General features: G+C 52.9%; 2 protein-coding genes across 2 annotated transcripts; one reads left to right on the forward strand and one right to left on the reverse strand.

Moving 5' to 3' along the window:
- The first annotated feature begins 173 nt into the window (after positions 1-173).
- LOC311432399 (uncharacterized protein) lies at positions 174-1519 on the forward strand. Its single transcript, XM_084510827.1, has 2 exons — positions 174-461; positions 1009-1519. Exons 1-2 carry the CDS (start codon positions 191-193, stop codon positions 1404-1406), a joined length of 669 nt encoding a protein of 222 aa, XP_084366953.1. The 5' UTR covers positions 174-190; the 3' UTR covers positions 1407-1519.
- A 1859-nt stretch (positions 1520-3378) lies between these two features.
- LOC311431664 (uncharacterized protein) lies at positions 3379-18653 on the reverse strand. The gene is made up of 19 exons (XM_084509443.1): positions 18493-18653; positions 16947-17058; positions 16787-16850; positions 16628-16662; positions 16237-16297; positions 16095-16151; positions 15927-15983; positions 14774-14829; positions 13875-14250; positions 12778-12887; positions 7625-7758; positions 7184-7280; positions 6352-6407; positions 6169-6219; positions 5793-5901; positions 5657-5702; positions 5009-5107; positions 4555-4635; positions 3379-4466 (listed from the first exon to the last, which is right to left on the reverse strand). The coding sequence occupies exons 1-19, from the start codon at positions 18620-18622 to the stop codon at positions 4137-4139; spliced, it is 2061 nt and encodes a 686-aa protein (XP_084365569.1). The 5' UTR covers positions 18623-18653; the 3' UTR covers positions 3379-4136.
- Between the last annotated feature and the right edge of the window lie 1071 nt (positions 18654-19724).

The following is a 19724-nucleotide window of genomic DNA, read 5'->3' on the forward strand; positions in this document are numbered from 1 at the left end:
CCCAAAGGCTTTCTCATCCTAGGAGGTAGGCAGAAAAGATGAAAAAAAAAATAAAATAAAAAAGAAACTGTTTAGAGTAAAATAAAGGAAATCCGTTTCGAGGACCCAGAGGAGAAGCGAGAACGTTAAAAATTAACAGCGGAAACAGGAAACACTTCGCTGGGTAAACACAGGCTCCCAATTTCGCCGTATGAAAGTCGGGAGGGCGCAAGGTGCTCGCCGGCACCGCGGCCACCCGCGCCCCGCCGCGGTACCTGCCTGCGGCCTCCCGACCGGGGCCGGGCCGGGAAGCGGGGCCGAGGCGGGGAGAGCCCCGGTCCTCGCGAACCGCTGTGGTGGCAAAGATCGGAACTGCAGGAGCTGCCGAGCGCCGGGAGCCGAGCCGTCCGCCAGAGATGCGGAGAAGGGAATAGCAGGGCTCCCCGGCGGCGGGGAGACGGGACGGGAGAGCCGGGGGCGAGGTGAAGGAGAAAAGGATGCTCGGAGAGGGTCGGGGGGAAGGACGGGGTCCTCGCCCCGGTGTCAGCCCCCCATTCCCGGCAGGACGCGTTTCGGCAGCGCTTTGGCCGTCCCATGCGGAGCGGGCGATGTCCTGGGCGGAGGAGGGCGGCCACCGGCACGGCCTCGACGGCTGCGGGGGAAAGGGGAGGAAAACGGTTTTCCGCCTGGAAGGACGCCTGCCGCTTTCTTTGTCCCTTCCCTCGGGCTTCCGAGCCCCCATTCATTAGCAAAGAAGGAAAAAAAAAAATAAAGAAGAAAGAAAGAACAACAAAAAAAGAAAGAAACGGGGGAGGACTTCTCAAGGCGAGGTTGCCCGCAGCTCCCCCGGGGCCGGCCGGGCCCCCCGGCAGCAGGGCAGGAGCAGCCCCCTCCCCGCCCGCATTTTCGGGCACATCGGCCCGGTACCGGCCTGCTCCGTAGAGGTCTCTCCGAGCCACAACTTGGTGCTCCGGGACTAACGGCTCGGCGGAGCGAGCTCCTCATGCTCCTCCTCTTTCTCTCTTGCAGAATTTTGTGTGCCTCCCTCCCGTTCCTGCCCGTCTTCTGCTAAAGCCTGGGAGCTCCTTGCGCTCCTAATCCCTCTCCTTCCCGGGGCAGCACCGCCGGGAGCGCTGCCCCCGATCCGGCCGGGGCTGCAGGCAGCCGGAGCCGGCAGGAAATTTTGGATGGGCGACCACGGAAAAACCTCGCTTTGCAGCGGGCACGCACCGCGCCTGCCCCTGCGTTTGTCCAGCCGGACTGTGGAACAGGCTCCTAAAAACGCAGCACACTTCGGCTTCCATCCCAAATCCCGCAAACGCAATGTCGGGTGGCGAAAAGATCCCTCTGGCACGTGGATAGCCGGGATTTCTTTTCAAACTGCGGGGACTGACAGGCATTTCTTAAAAATCCCGTTCTCTGTATAGCTGCGATGAGAAAGGCGGTGGAAGCGGGGAGCCAGCAGAGCATCCTCAGCCCGCCGGGCATCGCCTCCCGGACCTGCCCGGCACCGCAGTTCCAGCTGCCCAGGGCCGGCAGCTCACCCAAAATTACTTTCACGGGGTGCCACGAGCATCCTCGGCGGCTTCTGCAGCCCGGCAGGGAGATAGCGGAGACGTTTGTTCTTTTTCCAGGCGGACCGGGAAAAGACGAAAGAGCTGCAAGAGCTTAATAAACCTCGGAGGGGATCATCCACCTCCTGCTTCAGCGCCTTGTGCTGCACGGACACCTCGCAAAGAGCAGAAGAAGTTGCGTTTAAAGGCTCCAAGGGGTGGTTTTCAGCCCTTCGGAGCAGTGTGCGAGCGCACAGCCCTTCGGCTTGGGCTCGGTGTCGGTCTCGGTGCGAATTAAGTCAAAGAGCACCGAGAAATTAACTCCTGGGGTTGAGGATTCACGCCAAGACACACACCCGGTCGCACGGAGAGGAAGCTTTGCATTGAAACGTCTTTGGTTGCAGGGTGCTTTGAGGAGGAAGGCAGAGCACGGGGTTTGCCAGCACAGAAATTACGGGAAAAATGCCCTCTGAGCTTCGCCAGGGGCTAAACTCGGGCACAAAGGACGCGAAACGAGGGGCTGGCTGGAAAGCGAGGACACCCCCTTTACTCGGAGTAATCCGAGGTCAAATAAAGAACAGCAAAGGTTTCCTAGGTCGGCACCCAAAACAAATCGAGGCGATTTCTAGGCAATTTTGTTGCTGCTATTTTCGTACGGTGCTGTTCTGTCCATTAAAAATCTTTTTATGCCCCCAGAAAGAGTGGCACCGAGAACGTTTCCCCTGTAATACCACATTATCAACACAGCTCGTTTGCTATTTTTCAATGAATTATCCCTTTTATTTGTTTATTTCTTTGATCAACTATAAATGAAAGTTATTCGTGTATATAAAACTGAAGTTTTTACTGTTGAAATTGAACTGTACATGTTTACTACAGGAAAAAATATCAACTCTTGTTTAACAAGACATTATACATCAATAAGCAATAACCTTGTGGAGGATTTGCAATCACCTGGTCTATAAAAACAAGCAGGACAAATAACAGCAATTTATATGCAAAAGTAATGATTTAATGACTATAAGCAAGACAAAGCAATAGAATTGTGCTTCTTTTGCAGACTGGAGACAATGAAATGTTTAACTACAATTTTCCCGTACAAACATGAAACAATATCCATATAGAATAAACACCCTCACAAATGTATAACTGATGGGTGATGAACACACACGAAGTTCGACCAAAGCAAAGCACAAACTGAAAAGTGTTCTGGGCTGTTCATATTTTATGTCGGAAAAGTTCCTTCTGCTGAAAAAAAATAATACCCTTAGAAGCCTCTAATAAAATGCACCTATTTGCAGGCCATTAAAGAGGAGGCATTCTCCACAATTTATTGGAAATATTAAAGTACCTGTTAAATTTTAATGAAGTTAGTACTGTACCATATACATATATATTAAAACAAATTTAGACAAAATGCCTTCACCCAGCAATTTGCTGGTTCCTTAAAATTTATACCAAATAGTTTATGGCTTCTATAATGATTCCATGTGCTTTTAAAAACACAATCCCACCACTCCAAATAATAAAAAGGTAATCAAACAGGTCAATTACTTTCATCTCCCTTAACTTTTTTTTTTTCTTCACTGCATCACTTCAACAACATTTGGTAAAGTTAAAATATACCACTTGAAAAAAAAAAAAAAAAGACAAAGGCAGTAAAATGCTTTTAAGATTGCCAATTGCCCCCAGGTTATCAGAGATTTGAATGTGCTTCCCCAATACTGTAGCTTTCACACGCAAAGTGTTTCTCGCAGTATGAGCAAAGCTCAAACAGGCGGCATCTGCAAGGGTCGAACCAGTTTAGAAATTTAACAACCATATCATGAGTGCATGAAACACAATATTTTCTTTATAGTATTTATAAATATATCATACAATACTGTTTCCTGTTATGTCATATACCAATATGGCATTGTACAATAAGCATAATGCCATCTGATTCTTACAAAAGCGAATCATTTAAACAAGTCAGTAAATAAAACGGTAATACCCGCTTTTAGGCATACAGATTGTAAAACTGAAGTTTACTTTTCTTTTGATCGGTTCTGCGCAGCAACAGAGAATTAAAGATGCAACATAAGAATCAAAATGGCTAATACGCAAAAATTGTTATTCACAGTGACATGGCTACATATATGCATTATTCTATGCATATTCTTTCCGTTTCGTTGGATTTCAAGATGAAAAAGCACTTGCTTTCTACAGGTTCACAAAACAGCATAATAACAATAACAATTGAAGAGAACGCGATGGAGGAGTTAGTCTGGATTAACAAACTACTTCCCAGGGGTTTTATATCAACTTCGGGAGACTCCCGGGTCCAGATGACGGGGACGGAAACAACTCCACATCATTCAGAACACATGAAGGTGTCGCTCCTGTTTGCTTCCCAGTCCTTCGAAAACAATTTACATTTCAATCTTGCGTCGCAATTAACGTCCACAGCGAATGTCACCTAGTCCGCCTTTTATAGCCAAGTTCAGTGTCACTACAAAAGAAAGCAGTTTGGACGATAGTCACATGTATTAGCATCTATAAAGCTGTAATGGCATGGAGAGATCTATAGAAAGGAGGGGCGGGGGCGGTAGTCTCGTGGGCCCGTCAACCGGACGAAGTGGCCGAGGAGCCGTTTATCGAGGTTTTCCGCGCTCTGTTGGTGAAGGAGGACTGGTGGTTACTGCTGGGGCTGCTGCTGGTGCCGTTCATGGTGCTGGAGATGTGCGGGAACTGGGGATGGGGAGACTGGACCGGCGTGCTGGGGCTGGGCAAACAGGAGGAGGTGGAGGGGATGCCTCCTGCTGGGCTGCTCGCCTTATCGCTCCCAGAGTCACTTTCTAGCTCCCCGCTGTTATTCAAGCCTTCCCTCTGGTGACCGATCTTCATTCTCTTGCAAGTGGGTCGCACTCTGTACTTGAGGGGCAGAGGGCCGTTCTGCAAGGCAAAGAGAAGCCCCCGTCAGCACCCTGCCCTGCCCGGCCACCACTGGGCACCCGCCAGCCAAGGTTGGGCTGCTAATTACCCGTCTCCAGGTGTAGATGTAGGCGATGTCCATTAGGGTGTAGTAGTCCTTCAAAGGCTCCTCTTCGTACATCACATCGATCTGCTCGAGACATTTAACCTTGCGTTAGCGAGCCGCTACGCTGCCCCCAAGGTGACCGTAGCCCCCAAACCCTTTTAAAAAATGCCTCGCCAGAAATGGAGCTGGGGATTTTTGCATACATTAAACGTGTTTATAATGAGTTAAGGAGCAATCTCTTGATACATCGATATTTACATAAAAATTCAGGGTGTCACCAAACTCTGCCCTGAGATACTGTAAAATAATGGTCTTAATCCCACCAACATGTTGCAAATGCCCCGTTGTTAGCACTTGCTGGAAGTGACCAGAAATCTAAACCAAGAGGAGCGTTAACCAGCGTTAGCGGGGTTCCAACAGCAAGACTGATTAAACAAAAAGAAAACCCACTGGGTACCTGGAAAGTGTTAGGAATATCCATTTTACTCCGCAGGAACTTTCTTAGATGCATCACTGTCATTGCTGCTGGGCAGCGTAAGTATCTTTTGTCATTCACCTAATGACATAATAAAGGAAATCAGTCAACTGAGAACAAGCAATTACATCCCCCAAAGCTGCATTCTAACATCTTATGCGATATTTAAAAAAATGCGTGTTATTGAATTCTGAACCTTACGGTAACGGCTTCTACTGTTCTAAGGAACAATAGAAATAAGTGGTACCTTGCGGTCCCAGGGAAAGTAATTAAAAATGCAACTAATTTTATACATGAAGATTTGCATCTCATACTGAATCCCTGTTAAGGATGCGTATGCATTACACACTGATTTTTTAAAAATAACCAACAAATAATTTATTGCAGAATGTCAAAAAAAAAAGGTTCAACTTTAAAAGCAACACTCCAGGTATTTTTTATTTTTAAGAGCTGGTTGCATACACAGTTGTATGGAGCTGTTCTACCTCTTCTCTCCCTGCTACCGCAGCAGGAGGTGTGTTCCTCTCAGTCCAGACACAAATCTCTGTCTATTTTTCTCAGCTACAAACCCGCTCAAAAGATACTTGTGTGTCTGTCACGTTTCCTCTGGAGCAAAGGAAAGTTATTTACCTCTTCCTTTGATTTTTCTTTCTCCTTGTTTCCTTTTCGTTCCAGTCTGGGAGAAGAAATGAAACAATTACAACAAATAGTAAATATAGCTGCTATCAGTCAGGTAAACATAAAATATTGCCATTCAGGAACTTGCCTATTCTGGTCAAAGAATTCAATGGATAAGCTTATTATCTCGTCGTCTGTTATAATTCTTTTGTCTTCGTCAGCCACTTCTCCCCTGTCTTCATTAGAGCCATTGGCAGCTGCGCAGAAATTTCCACAATAATTTACATTTTGAAATTCAAATCAGGAAGAATGGCAATTCTCAGCAACAAGAAAAAAAAAAAAAATCTCCACAGCAAGATTATGAATTAAATCTACCAAAGTGCTAAAACAATGAACGCCCATTACTCTGAATTTACATCTTAAAATTCTATCACAGTACCGCTTAATTTGTAAGGTAAAAAGGAAACAGGGAAGCATCTAGGTCAATGCTACAGCGATTTAAGTTGTGAACGAGAAGCATTTACCATCAGCCGACGGATGAGCAGCATAAAAATCCCTTCTTCTTTTCATTTCATCTAGGTGGAAAAGCATACATTTTTGTCTTTTAGTACATGCTCTGTAACTGCTGGCAGTGAGACAGGGCAGCAGTTCTGGTTTGGGGTTTTCTACTCTTAAGAAAAAAAAAACACACTCATTTAACTACTTACTTTTGAAAAGGCCTGGCACTAGCTTGTATACAATATCTTGGAGAGTTTTATCTGACCTGAAAAAAAAAAACAACCACCATAAAATTAAGCAGATGAAGCAATATTTTAATCCAAGTGGCAGCTCCTCATTTATAATCTTTCACAACAATGAGGCATCTCCTGCAAAGCGGGAGGCTAGTCATAAAAAGTTAACTTACAAGACCTTATAATCAAGCTAACACTCTTCTAAAGGCTGCTATAAACCAACACCCGAGCGATCTGCGGCACAACAATTGAAAAATAATTCTCTCAGACTGGAGGAGGGCCCTGAAAACTACCAGTCCTCCAAATGAAGGGGGAGAACGGGAAAAAAAAAAAAAACAACAGCGAGAAGAAAATATTCCTGAACCGAGAAGCCTGCTCTCCAGGCTTTCGACTTTCAGCCTGAAAAGTTGGAGCAGCATTTTATTTTATTTTTTACATGGCTTTGCTGGATGGCCAGACTGAAGCATGTCCGTGGGAAATGGAAAGTGGGGATAAAAACTGTCGGATCGGTATCCATGAGAATGGGGGGAGAGGGAGAAGGCATTGTGGCAGCGGTTAGCCTATGCAAAAAAAAAAAAAAAAAAAAAAGACCCAACAGCAACTTTCTGCCTCGCATCCAGCGAAATCTTCAATTTCCATCAATGACAAAACTCCAAAGAGAGAGCCTACGCGCAAGTTAGCTCGGAAATTGACAGCTCCTTTCAGATTTAAATGGCACACCGAGAGATAACATCAGCACAATCGCCGCTGGCCTCCCCAGCCGGGGGAAAACCAGAGGAGCGCGCCGCACCTCGCCCCCTGCTCCTACCTTATGTTCAAAAGCGGCCGGGTTTTGTGAACTTGGACATCGCAAATGGGGCAGTACTTGCTCGTCTCCAAGTAACGCACGATACACGTCTTGCAGACTGCAAGGCAAACACGGGAAGCCTTTTAGCCAGAGGTGGAGGTGCCGGTGGAGCATGCATAGAGCGAGGTGCGATCTTCTCAGCTATGCAAGCCCCGCAGATCGTCCATCGGCAGGAGCGCGCTGCTTAAGCTCAACAAATACCCAAATAAGCCGCGATTAACATGAAAAGGGGACGCTCGGAGTCCATATACTCGGACTTTAACAAAGAGAGCAGCAGGGCCGGCGGCGGGAGGAAGCCGCTCGCGGCGGGGCCGGCCGGGGGGCGGCTGTCCCGGGGCTGTCCCCGAGCCGTCCCGGGGCTGTCCCGGGGCAGGGGCTCGCCGGGCGCCCGGTGCTACTCACAGGAGTGGAGGCACTCGATGATGGTCGTCGCGTCGATGAAGTACCCGCCGCACAGCACGCACATCAGATGGGGGTTCAGCTCCGTGATTTTGATCCTGGTGGTCCGGTGCATTTTGCCGGCGGACCGGGCGGCTCTGCAAGACACGCGAGCGGCCGGCGGGCCGGGTGAGCGGGGCCGAGCGCCGCGTCCCGGCGCCGGGGCCCCGAGCCCGGCATCCCCCGGTGGCGGCGGCGGAGGAGGCGGCGGCGAGCCCGGGTCCCGGGGCGGCTCCGGGCGGCTCGGGGCCGGGCTGGGCGCAGCCCCGCGGAGGCGCGGCCGCGGCGGCCCCCGCGCCGCTCGCTCCCCGCCGGGCACCGGGCTCTCGGCGGGGCCGGGCGGCGGCTCTCGGCGCGGCGGGGAGCCCGGGGGGGGCCGGCCGGGCACCGGGCTGCCGGCGAGCAGCACAAAGGGGAACCGGCGCCTCCCGGTGCGGCTGCCCTGGCATTTCCGGAGAGCGGGGAGGGGCGGCGGGAGGGGGGGGGTGGGGGGAAGGAGGGACCGAGATTGGTGGGGGGGGTAGGGGGGGGGCACACAGACGGGGGGGACACGCACCTCGGAGCGGGGTCCGGGCAGCGGGGCCGGCCCGACAGGGGGGTCCGGGCGGCTGCCGCTGCCGCTCGGTGCCGATCCGGATCTGCTCCGCTCTCCGAGGGGGTTGCTATAGCAACTTACACTTACACTTGGCATCCTGCCACCGCTGGGAACACACGAGAGCCGGGCGGGGGGGCGGCTCGAAGGGGGGGGGGGTGGGGAGGGAAGGGGGGCCGGGCCGGGCCGGGCCGGGCCCGGGGGGGGTGGGACACGGGGCCCCGGGGGGCTGCCCGGGGGGGCGGGGGAGCCCTGAGGGTTTGGGAGCCCGGTGGCGAGGAGATGGTGGTGTGGGGGGGTGAGGAGGGCATGCAGGGGGAGGCGAGGATTTGGGGACGGGGGGGGGCGGGCCGGGGGGTGCCGGGTTGCGGGGTCTGAGCCCGGCGGAGGCGAGAGCGGGAGGCTCCTCCCGAGCCTCGGCCATTTCGGCTCCTCGCAGGGGCCTCTCTCCACGTCGACTCGGGGCGAGGAGCTGGGCTCGGATCGCTCCGCTCCCCCCCGCCGCTCCCTCCTCCCCCCGCGCCGCCCCGCCGCGCTCCCGGGCCCCCCGCACCGCCCGCGGGGTGCTGAGCCCGCTCCGCGCCGCGCCGCCGGGGTCCCGCCGCCCCCCGGTTCCCTTCCCTTCGGTCTCCCCTTCCTCCCCCTCCGCCCCAGCTCTCGCTCTCTCTTTCTTTCCTTCCTTTCCTCCCCCCCCTTCTTTTGAGGCTCATTTGAAAAGCCTCCCGCGGACGAAGCGAGAGCGGTGCAAAGTTTTGCAAGAGGTGGAAAGTGATTTGCAGCACCCGGGGCAAGGTGCTCGGGTGGGAGGCAACGCACGGCTCCGGCTCCTTAAAATAAAAATAAAATAAAAAATAAAAATAAAATAAAATAAATAAATAAAATAAAACCGCCTCCTTTTCAGTCATAAAGCACACCAAGGGAAGGGAGAAAAAAAAAAAAAAAAAAAAAAAGCTCAAACCGACTTTAAACGGTACATTAGTGACAACATGCAAAGGACCATGTGACCAAATCATTCCTAAAGCTAAATCAACACCTTGTCAACACAATGCAGCGACAAGAGTGAAAAACAAATGTCATTTTCACAGTCTGAGAGCCATAAACCCCCATCGGATGCAGTGGCACCAGCGTTACATGCACACGTACTATTCAAAAATGAGAGGGAATAAGAGCTAGAGGGGAAAGTACACAGCGGGAAAATACCCTATCAGCCACGTCAGTTGCAGAGCGAATTATTTTCTGTCAGCCAGATCCTGAAAAATGCGATGTACCCGTGTTAGCGAGCTGCATGCTGCTCGTTTTCCCGTGCCGGCTCTCCCAGCACACCGGCTCGGCTGCCTGTCCCCCCTGTCGCCGAGCCGCAGCCCCCAGCCGCCTCTTGCGAGCTGGGGCAGCCTCCAGACGCGAGGCTCTCCCCAGCTGCTCGCAAACTTCGATGCTGGGCAGCGCAGGCAGCCCCGCAGCCCCAGCTCTGCAAACGCTTTGAATTTCGGCCAGCCCGCCCAGGACAGGGGTAGGGTATTTCCCGAGGAGTGCACACACAGCGCCAACGAGCGACCTTAGCAAGGAAACTTCTGCTGCTGCTGCTCCAGGAGAAGCTCGGGACGAGCCGCAGAGCAGGCTCCCCCAAAACCAAAGCGGAGAGAGCGGGCGAAGAGAAAAACCGAGTGCGAAAAGCCCCGAGCGACGGCAGGTCCCCAAAGCTGCTGCTGGCACCGGGCAGGAGAGCGAGCCCCCCGCTTTTTGGGGCTGTGCTGCCGCTGCCACGGTCCCTGGCCCCCCCTGCACCCCCGGCCGGCGGCTCGCCCCCCTCCAGCACGGGCAGAGCCGGGGCTCCGGCCCCCGGCCCCCCGAGGGAGCCGAGGCAGCGGCTGCGGGGTGCCCCCGGGTCCCCGCCTGCCCCGGGCTGTTCGTCCGAGCCAACACCTCGGAGCTGACAAATCCCCAAAGTCCAAAACCCGTCGGTGAGCGGGGTCAGGCGAGCCGGCTGCTAGAAATCCTTCCTCGCCAGCCCTGCCTTTCTGGGACAAACCTTGCAGGACATCGACGCGTTTATTTCACGCGAGCCTAGCCCCTGCCCAAGCGGAGGAGGATTAAATCCAACCGTGAAACCCGTTTTTGTCGAAGCGACCCCCTAAACGCCGGTTATTTATCGCCCGGAGTTGGAGTTATCTTTGCCATCAGAGACTTTCCCCGGCCAGCAGGAGCGGGCAGGGATCCCCTCGCCGCCAGCCGCCCGAGCAGGCACACGGACACGCGTGTAAATCCCTGCGTGGGGGCCACAGCAACCCGCCGCGTTTCTCTCCAGCAGCCCGAGCTCAAGATTTGGGGAGGAGGGAGACCCTTTCAGTATTTTTTTTTTTTTCCCCCTGCTCGTGGTGATAAGACGACGAGTACCGACACTTCACACAGTCAATACAAACAGCCTCTTAGCCAGGACAATACTTATTTACACATTGACACATGGGACAACCAGACGTAAAATATAGGAAGATAATGCTTGCTGGAAGTAAACACTGCCAGCCGACTGGTTATTTAGAGGCCTTAAACGGGCTGTGTCAAAATGAGGAAAAACAGAAGTGCATTCTCCAGCTGAGGATCAGCTACATTATTAAAAATCCATAAACGCAATAAACTATCAAAGCTCGCCTGACAGGTCTCTGACAGAAAATACACCCGCAAAAAAAAAAAAATAAAAAAAAAATAGAAACATCACTGGGACAGGTCTGTGCACTTGGTACCTATCTCCACTCGGGAAAGTCTCTCCTCATCAGGGAAGAAGCTGTCATGCCACATCCTCACCTACTATCAGCCAGAGCCACTTCTACTGAGAAGTCTGTTACTGCTCTTTCACGTAAGAATGCCCCCATGTGTTTTTTAAGGAGGGACGGTGCTCCTTTCAAAGGAGGCATAGGTAGCTCAAATATCCTCGCCCAGCACGCTGCGGCCAGGAAAAGACCTGAATATTGGCAACAGAGTGCAAAAGGACCTCAGCCCCTTCAATAACCTCCCTGCAACTACGTGAACTCCACAGTCGGTCCCCTTAAAAAATGCACGAAAATGTTAATTTGGCATTCATTAAGGGATCAGGTAGGTCATCGCTTCGTATCTCTGGCAAACTGCACCAAAAGTCCGTCTCAGTTTCCAGGACATGCTGCAAATGGGCAGTCTCGGTAGTTTGCCCGGACTGCACTTCCAGAACCTGCTCGGTCTTTGGGACGGTCCCATCAAACAGGCTGCCCTGAGCACTACAGACCACGCAAAAAAAATAAATAAATAAATTCAAAAAAATCCATTTAATGCCCAGCTTGCAAATAGGCACACGCGCCCAGGTTTTCCTGAACTTTTTGGAGAGTGGAGGAGCGAATCAAAGTTTCTAGCTGCTGAAAAGTGACTCTCTCACTTTTCCAGAAACGCGTGTTTTTTGCTTATTTTTACCTGTTTACTCGCAAATATTTACAGCAAACAGGCGGAAACACCCCGCGTTATACACTGCCAAGGCCAGACAATCGCAAACACATCCGCAAGCAACTTTCCAGCGCTGCACACAGCCTGCACGAGGATCCCACTCGTGACACCTTTAAGACCTGACAAAGGATTCCACGTTCACGTACCCTTCCCGGGCTCAGGAGGAAAAAGAAAAAAAAATAAAAATCCCAAAGGCAGGAAAGAAATCCGAAAACCCCTCTCCGTCCCACGGGCACATCACCTTTGCTCCAAAGGCTCTAGCAAAGCGCACACCCCAGTCCCCACAGCTCGCAGCCAAACTGCTCCCTTTGGCAAATTCAAAATTCAAAAAAAAATACAAATAAAAGTTGCTCCTCGGTCCTGGTCGCCCCCTCCCCGCCTCTCCCAGCGGGGACACCCCCCCAAACTTTCGCATTTGAAGCACAAATGTAAGAGGAGACACTGGGAACAACTGGGAACCGCCATCTTACGAGCCATCCAATTTCCCCCAAGTACTTGTCCAAGTTAAGTTAATAACATTTTCTGCTGGGCGCCCCGGAGCCTACCAACCCCTCCAGGAGGATCGCTACCCCCCGGCGGCTCCGTCTCTATAAAATGGGGGCGTTATCTGACATTTTGGGCTCCCCCGGACGCCTTTCTTTCGGGGAGGACTGAAATCACTTGACCCAGGCAGCTCCAGATTTCACGACCGTCCCTGTTTAATCAAAATCTGCCTTTAAACAAAGGGCGCTCAGGCCGGGCTGGCAGCAGGGTCTGGAAATATAAATATTCTCCTCGGGGGCCATGTGCCCAGAAACGTTTTCGGGGGCACCTGGGGGAAGAAAGGAACTAAAATTTGCCAATGTGGGTGCGCAGCGAAAGCGAGTGCACGGGCTGCTGCTGCTGCTGCGTGTCTATATGTGTGCGTGTGTGGCTGGAGCAGCCTGTCAGCGCTTTTCCCAGCCGGAGAGCCGGGGGGACACCTAGGCTCCCCTTTGCAGCCCCCAAACCGGCCGAAAACCGCCGCCGAGCCCCCGCCGCCCCCCGCCGTCGGTGAGGAGACACCTCGCTGCATACATACCCGGAGGAAGGAGCCGGCGGGGGACGATCGGAGCGGCCAAAAAAGACAATGAAAGTTAAAAGTCGTTCAGCAGAAAATGAATGTGAGCCAAGCGGCCATCTTGAAATGAACTGCAGACGCTGTCAATTGCAATAAGCTTATTGCTGCTGCCGCCGCCGCTGCGCTCCGCTCATGTTAGTTACAAAACGCCCGGGTTTTTTCCTCCAAGCTTCCACCGACCCTTCGGGCTCCCTCTCGCTCCCTCCGAGCCTGCCTTTTCGGGTGGCTCAGGCGCCGGGAGCGCAAAGTCTCGCTAATCCGGATGGGTCCTCTCTCCACCAGCCCATTGTCTCTCCCTCTTCCCCCCGCTCTGCCTCTCGCTTTCGCTCTCTCTCTCTCTCTCCTCTCCCTCTCTTTTTTTTTTTTTTTTTTGTCCTCCTTTTTTTTTTTTTTATTATTATTATTTCATAGTTGGTGGCGAGGGGAGGGAGGAGGAGGAGGAGGAGGAGAAGGGAGGGGGGGGGGGAGAGAACGGGGGAGGGCGGGAGGGTGGAGGAGGGAAAAATGCAAGGCTGAAGGCACACACTGCAAACTGACACCGGCCCCAAAATGGCTCGGAGTTCGCCCGCCCCGCCAGCGTCACGTGGGGCTCCTCATTCCTTAAGGGTGGCCTGGGAATTAGCGGCCGTGCCGCCGGAGCCCGGCAGCCTCCCCGTGACCCAATCCCGCAACCTCCTCCTCCTCCTCCTCCTCCTCTTCTCCCTCCTCCTCCTCCTCGCCCTCCCCCTCCTCCTCCTCCTCCTCCCCCCTCCCTCCCGCCGCCCCCTCCCCTCCCCCCCGGCCCTACACGCGCGCCGCCGCCGCCTCCTTTTCGCCGCCGCCTCCCCGCCCCGCCACGGCACGGCTCGGCACGGCACGGCACGGACCGACCCCCGCCCCGGACCCGCACCCACCGCCCCCCCCCGGCTCCCCACGCAACGCCCCCGATTCCTCCTTTTTTCTCTCCCCCCCCCCCCCCGGCTCCTCTCCCTTTCATCCCCTCCGCTCCCCCACGATCACGCGTGACCCCACGCCCCCCCCCCATCCACGCCCGGAGCCCCCCCCGCCCCCCCACGCACTTGTTGCTCCCGCCCCGTCCCGCCCCGCGTGGGGACGCGCGGCCGCCGCCCGCCCCGTCGGGGCCCGCAGCCCCCTCGGAGGGGCCGGGGAGCGGCGGGGGGGGTCGGAGCCGCCGCCGCCTCCCGCAGCCCGGAGCCGGGGACACGTCGGGGACACGCGGAGGAGCGGGGCCAGCCCGGTGCCGTCGGGAGAGGAGCGCCCCGTGGGGGCGGCCGGGGCCCCCCGACGTGCTTCCCCCGCCGGCAGGTGCTCGGGCCCGGCCACCTCGGGGCGGCGGAGAGCAGGGGACGAAAGGACGAGCCCCTCCCCGAGCCCTTCGAGCCGGCGCCGTCGAGCGGGAGCCGCCGCCGGGGCTCCTCCGCTGCGGCGGGCGGGCTGCGGGGCGAGCCGGCCCCCAAAAAAATGCACGAGGGCCCCCTCCGCCTCCCGAGCCGCAGCCCGACCTTTAATCCCGGCCGGGATGCGAGATCGGCCCCGCTTAAAGCACGCAGCGAGTCCCCAGCGCCCCGTGGGGCCGGGGCCGTGCTCCGCAGTCCCGCTGCTGGGGACGCCCGATCCCCCCCCCCCCCCCCCCCCCCCCCCCCCCGAAAAAAAAGGAATAGGAGCGAATAAACTTTATTAGAAACCAAAGAAATAGAGGCACAGGGAAAGGGGAGGAATGCTTGGAAGACGGCAGTTGAGTGGACGTTTAACTCCAGGCGTGATCTTCCAAAAAAACAAGCGAGGAATAGCAACTGCGGTCGTAAGAACAGTTATTTCCCTTAATTCTCGTCCAGGAGATCATTAAGAAAGCTTCAGATCACGAGATGTAAATGGAGATGAAAGACATTTGTCCTTCAGAAGACGCTTTTAGGAATCAGTACTTGAGCTCAGCAGGCTGGCTCCTTCCTTCAGTCACATCTGAGTCGCTCTTTCTAGACTCTTTGCAGCATCTTTTAGTTTTCCCACTAAATCCTGAGAGACGGAATACCAGCTTAGAATAAACATTTTTAAAAGGTCAGCTAGCAGGAGAACAGAATATTCTTTTTGCACACAGAGGGAAGGGAGACCAGCATCCTATACCACAAAGAATTGTTGCAGTTGACGAACAATGCCAGCAAGTAATTAAATAAATTCCTTTTTTTTTTTTTTTTATATATACTGTTGTAAAAAAGTAAGAAAAGTTGGAACTGAAGGAAAATGCTTTTTATCGTATATGATCTCCTAAAATATATCACTTCTTTTTAACGTGCAGATTTTATTGGTATGGTTACAATGGCTGGTGCTAAGAGTTGCTCAGAGCTTTTGAGCACTATATACATTTCTAAAATCCTGAAAATATTTTGAGTGTAATTTTGTACTGGGACCATTGTCCAGTCAACGTACGCCAGGCTTAAGTCAGTTAGTGAACCAATTTAAAATACTCTCTAGCATGTCAAAGACAACTTTGGAGGCACATGTGAACCAAACGGCAGCATAAACCTGAAGTTTTAATATCTTGCCTTCTCTGCCCCAGCCCCTCTTCCCACTCTCCCCCAGTTTGCTCACTTTCAAGCACTACAATACCTCCATTGTTCAGTTACACATTTAAATCGCTAAACAAAGATCAACGTTTGTTTCACTAGGTTTCTGACGTGCCATTAACGCCACTGAAGAGGCTCCAGCTCGTTCTCTATTTTCATTCGTGACATATTTCAGCCAGTGAACCGCTTTCCTTAATCATTTCCCCAACCCGCGGGAAATCAGAGTTTCAGAAAAATGATGCATCCCCTCCCAAATATACGCACTAGTTATGAAAACAGACCAAATATTTATGCACACATGGAAACAACACATGCAACCAAAATCAGTTACTGTACAGCTTCATTTGAGAAGACAGCAAGACCAAAGCCAGGTAATTTTGTCAGAAGTTTCCCCCTCACCCTCCCAGTTCAGGATTTTTATTTTATTTTTTATTATTTTTATTTTTTGAGCATAGTTTCTATCACTTAATTATGATTGACAAGGTGTTAAAAACATTTACATCCACAACAGGAGCCAAGCATAGAAACAATGAGGAGGGAAAGAAGTACCTGCAATTGCTCCATCGTGCAACTAAAACTAACATCTGGGTGCGATCCTGAATCACTCTGAGGGAAAGAAGAAAAAAAAAAAAACAACACACACCAACAAAAGACAGTTTTATTAAAAAATGACAAGGAATTGCATTTTTTCCTCTGAGGGTGTGAGCACTACCGTACCTCCACATTTAAGGTCACCAAATAGGAAGGCTGGTAAGTTTTATGAAGTTGGTTGGTCTAAATTAAAAACAAAGAGCATTGAAAAAAGTCAGGTCTCAGCACTGGGACAGACTAAAGAAACATGTTGATGCTTTGAGATTACCTTGATCTGATATTCCAAGCGCCAAGACACATCAGTTATATGGAGGGGAGATCTGCCTATGCTGAAAGACACAACAGTAACAAGTTCCCTAAGCTAAAAGAAAAAGTGAATTTTCTAAAGCTGCCCATCAATAAGGCCAACAAGTTTCTCAAGATACTTTTAATGCTCCTTGAAAAGTTCAAAAAGTTACTTAAAAGTAGAATACTGAAAGGAGGAAGGAAAGTTTCAACAGCTGTTTATTAAGGGCTGTTAAAAATGTAAAAAAAAAATAAAATAAAAATAAATAATATATATTTTTAAATCAATATTTTTTTACTTAATCAGGTGAAATATGCATGGATGTTTTCCAGGAGAGTTTCAAAGTAGCTTTAATGGGCACTGATTCACCTACCTTCCCAACAGGATTTCCAAGGCATCCTTGTTTTTCTGAAGGAAAAAAAAAAAAAAAAAGAGAAAGAGAGGGGAAGAGAAAGGAAAATATATTTGGAAGCTTCAAACAAATTGCTGCAGAAGAAGGAAAAGACCAATATGTTCAAATTGGATTCAAAACCTGATATTCGGTGCAAAACTGCTCGATTCTCTCTTTATCCAATTTACAGTCTTCCAGGCACGTGCTGCGGGGAAGCAGAACTTATCATCAGCCCTCTGCTAGCACCGGCTCGGCCGTGAGCCAGGGCAGCAATGGGGTGGCCGCAGGGCGCTGCTGGTACCTGATGGCAGCCACGTCGGCTCTCTGCTTTGCTGCCTCCAGAATGCACGTCGCAGCTGCGGCGTGGCAGTGCTTTAACACCGCCGGGTCGATATCTTGCAGGTCTGGATCGTCTACAACCAAACGCCCCGCTGAGGAGGGCAACGCCGAGCCCGCAAACTTCGCCCGGGGTCGGGGAGCGGGTTGGGGATGAGGTCGGGACGAAGGGGAAGGGAAGAAGGGGAAGGGATGGGGGATGCTACGGACCCCGCAGTGCGTCCCGGCGCTGCTCCTAACTCTCCACCCCATTAAAAATGATAGGAAAAAAAAAAATAAAGCGAGGAGAAGCTCGCTTTCCTCTGCACGCCCCGCTCGCGGCTCCCCGGGGCGGCTGCGGGTTAAAGGCAGGCTCGCAGCCGGGGCACCGCCGCCCCCCTCCGGCCCGGCGGGGTGCAGGGTGCGGGGAGCAGGGTGCGGGGTGCCGGCGGGGCTCCGCCGCTTTGCATCCTGCCGGCGGGGCGGCCCCGTGCAGCGGCACCCGCGAGCGAGGGTCCGGCGGCGGTGGCGGGGCGGTGTGCACGCACCTCTGTGCACGCACCTCTGTGCTCGCACCCGCGGCGCTGTACGCGTGCACACCCCCGCCTGCATGCACACGCGGCTCTGTGCGTGGTCACGCGGCTATATGCATGCAGGCGGTCCTATATAGACGCACGCCCCTATATGTGCATGCACCCGGTCCTATATGCACACAGTTCTACGTGCCCGCAAGCAAACCTATATATGTGCATAACCCTATGCTCGTGCATACCCCTATATACATGCACACCCCTATGTGCATGCACACAGCCCTATATGTCCGCACACAAACCTATATGCATGCATAATCTTATATTTATGCATAACCCTATACCCATGCACATCTATGTGCATACAGACCCCTATATGGATGCACACAGTCCTATATGCACATTGTTATATGCGCGCATGCGAGCCTATATGCATGCATACCCCTATATTCATGTATACCCCTATGTGCATGCACACCCTTTATGTGCACACACACCTATATGTATGCATACTCCTATATGCATGCACACCTATATGTGTGCATACCCCTATATTCACGCATACCCCTATAAGTATGCACACAGACCCCTATATGCACACAGACCTATATGCACAGACAAGCCTATATGCGTGCCATACCACTATGCTCATGCATGCCCTGTAAGCATGCACACAGCCCTATATACACACAGACCTATAAGCACATGCAAGCCTATATGCTTGCACACCCCTCTATGCATTCACACCCCTATATGCGCACACCCCCCTATGTATGTGCATGCACACCCCTATACCCCTACATGCACACACACCCCTATATTTATACCCCCCCCCTGTACATGCACACCCTTAACACCGAGCACCGCAGCCCCGCGCAGGACCCCCCTGCACCCCCCACAACCCCCTTTGCACACCGCATCCCCCCCACCTCCCGCAGGTGGCCCCCTTAACACCCCCCCCCCCATTACAACCCAATCCCTCTCCCCCCTCCCCGCGCTCACCCAGGCCGCCGGGGGGCTGCAGGAGGCCGCGGAAGGCGGCGCGCAGCAGCGCGGTGTAGGCGGCCCGGGGGAGGCGGCGGGGGTCGCCCAGCAGCCGCCACCCGCCCTGCGCGGCCGCCGACAGCTCCATTGTGCCGCCGTGACCTTCGACACGCGCCACGTGACGCGCGGCAGCTGATCACCGGCGGCGGCGGGGGCGGCGGGGCGGAGCCGGCCGGGACCGGGAGCGGGGGGCGCGGGCGGGCGGGCGGAGGCGCCGCCGGGGCGAGGGCTCCGCGGTACCGCGGAGCCCTCGCCCCGGCGGCGCCTCCGCCCGCCCGCCCGCGCCCCCCGCTCCCTTCCCGGCCTCGTCACCCTGAGGAAGGCGCCCCCCGGGCCTTCCCTGGGCTGCGGCCGAAGCCTGTGAATATTTAGTATTTTCCCCCTCAGTCGCCTTTTCTTGATGTTCTGAGGAGAAAATCCTAACCGGGGCAGGCGAAACGGCCCGCGGCACCCCGCTCTGAACGGGCTGAGCCGCCAGCGCGTAACCCCAGCCTGCCCTCGACAAATTTACTGTGGTGTTTCTGAAGTGAAAAAGCCCGTGTTCAAATCTCCTCGGGCTGAAAGCAGTACAAGCACTGACAGGGACGCTAACGCACAACCGAGTCTTCCCTCCGCAAACCTTTATTACAATATTTCCAAAAGTGGAAATTCAGCCCCAAAATCTCCTCATATATCTATATTTTTAAGAGTAGAAGCTAAAGGCCCCCGCCAGCTTGGTGGTTTTTAAATAACATATACATACTGACTGAACAACCCTTATTCGTGGAATATTTCTCAAGTGGAAATTCCACATTGAAATCTCTTCATTTTCTTTTTTAAAAAGTAGAAGATAAAGGCCCCTGCCAGCTTGGTGATTTTAACATAACATCTACATACTGACAGCAAGCTAGTCCTTTCCACGTTACAGATACGTTTCAGACAACGCAGCCTTTCCACGCTGCACATACATTTCAGACAACACAAAGTGTAAAAACGACCAGCTGCCAATTATCACCAAATACATAACATAAAATCATGTAAAAAGAGCAGTTTTTCCTCTACATTTGCAATGCTTCTTGTCTGACATAGGATTTGGTGAGGAGAGTAAGTCAGATGCACTAGCACGTGTAAATGTAGTGCAACATGTAAAGCATATCCCATGCATACCCCTATATATTGTCATGACCCCCATGTTTTATCATAACCTAATT

This window comes from Aythya ferina, assembly GCF_964211825.1.
Source record: "Aythya ferina genome assembly, chromosome: 2".
NCBI lineage: Eukaryota > Metazoa > Chordata > Aves > Anseriformes > Anatidae > Aythya > Aythya ferina.

Bases quoted from the DNA above. Each gene is read 5' to 3' on its own strand.
- LOC311432399 (XM_084510827.1), top strand. From the start codon at position 191: ATGAAAGTCGGGAGGGCGCAAGGTGCTCGCCGGCACCGCGGCCACCCG. The intron at 462-1,008 runs GTGAAGGAGAAA...TCTCTCTTGCAG, and splicing joins ACGGGAGAGCCGGGGGCGAG to AATTTTGTGTGCCTCCCTCC.
- LOC311431664 (XM_084509443.1), bottom strand. From the start codon at position 18,622: ATGGAGCTGTCGGCGGCCGCGCAGGGCGGGTGGCGGCTGCTGGGCGAC. The intron at 14,251-14,773 runs GTGACTGAAGGA...CTCGCCCCGCAG, and splicing joins CTAGAAAGAGCGACTCAGAT to CCCGCCCGCCGCAGCGGAGG. The intron at 5,108-5,656 runs GTAAATAACTTT...TTATGTCATTAG, and splicing joins AAGAAAAATCAAAGGAAGAG to GTGAATGACAAAAGATACTT.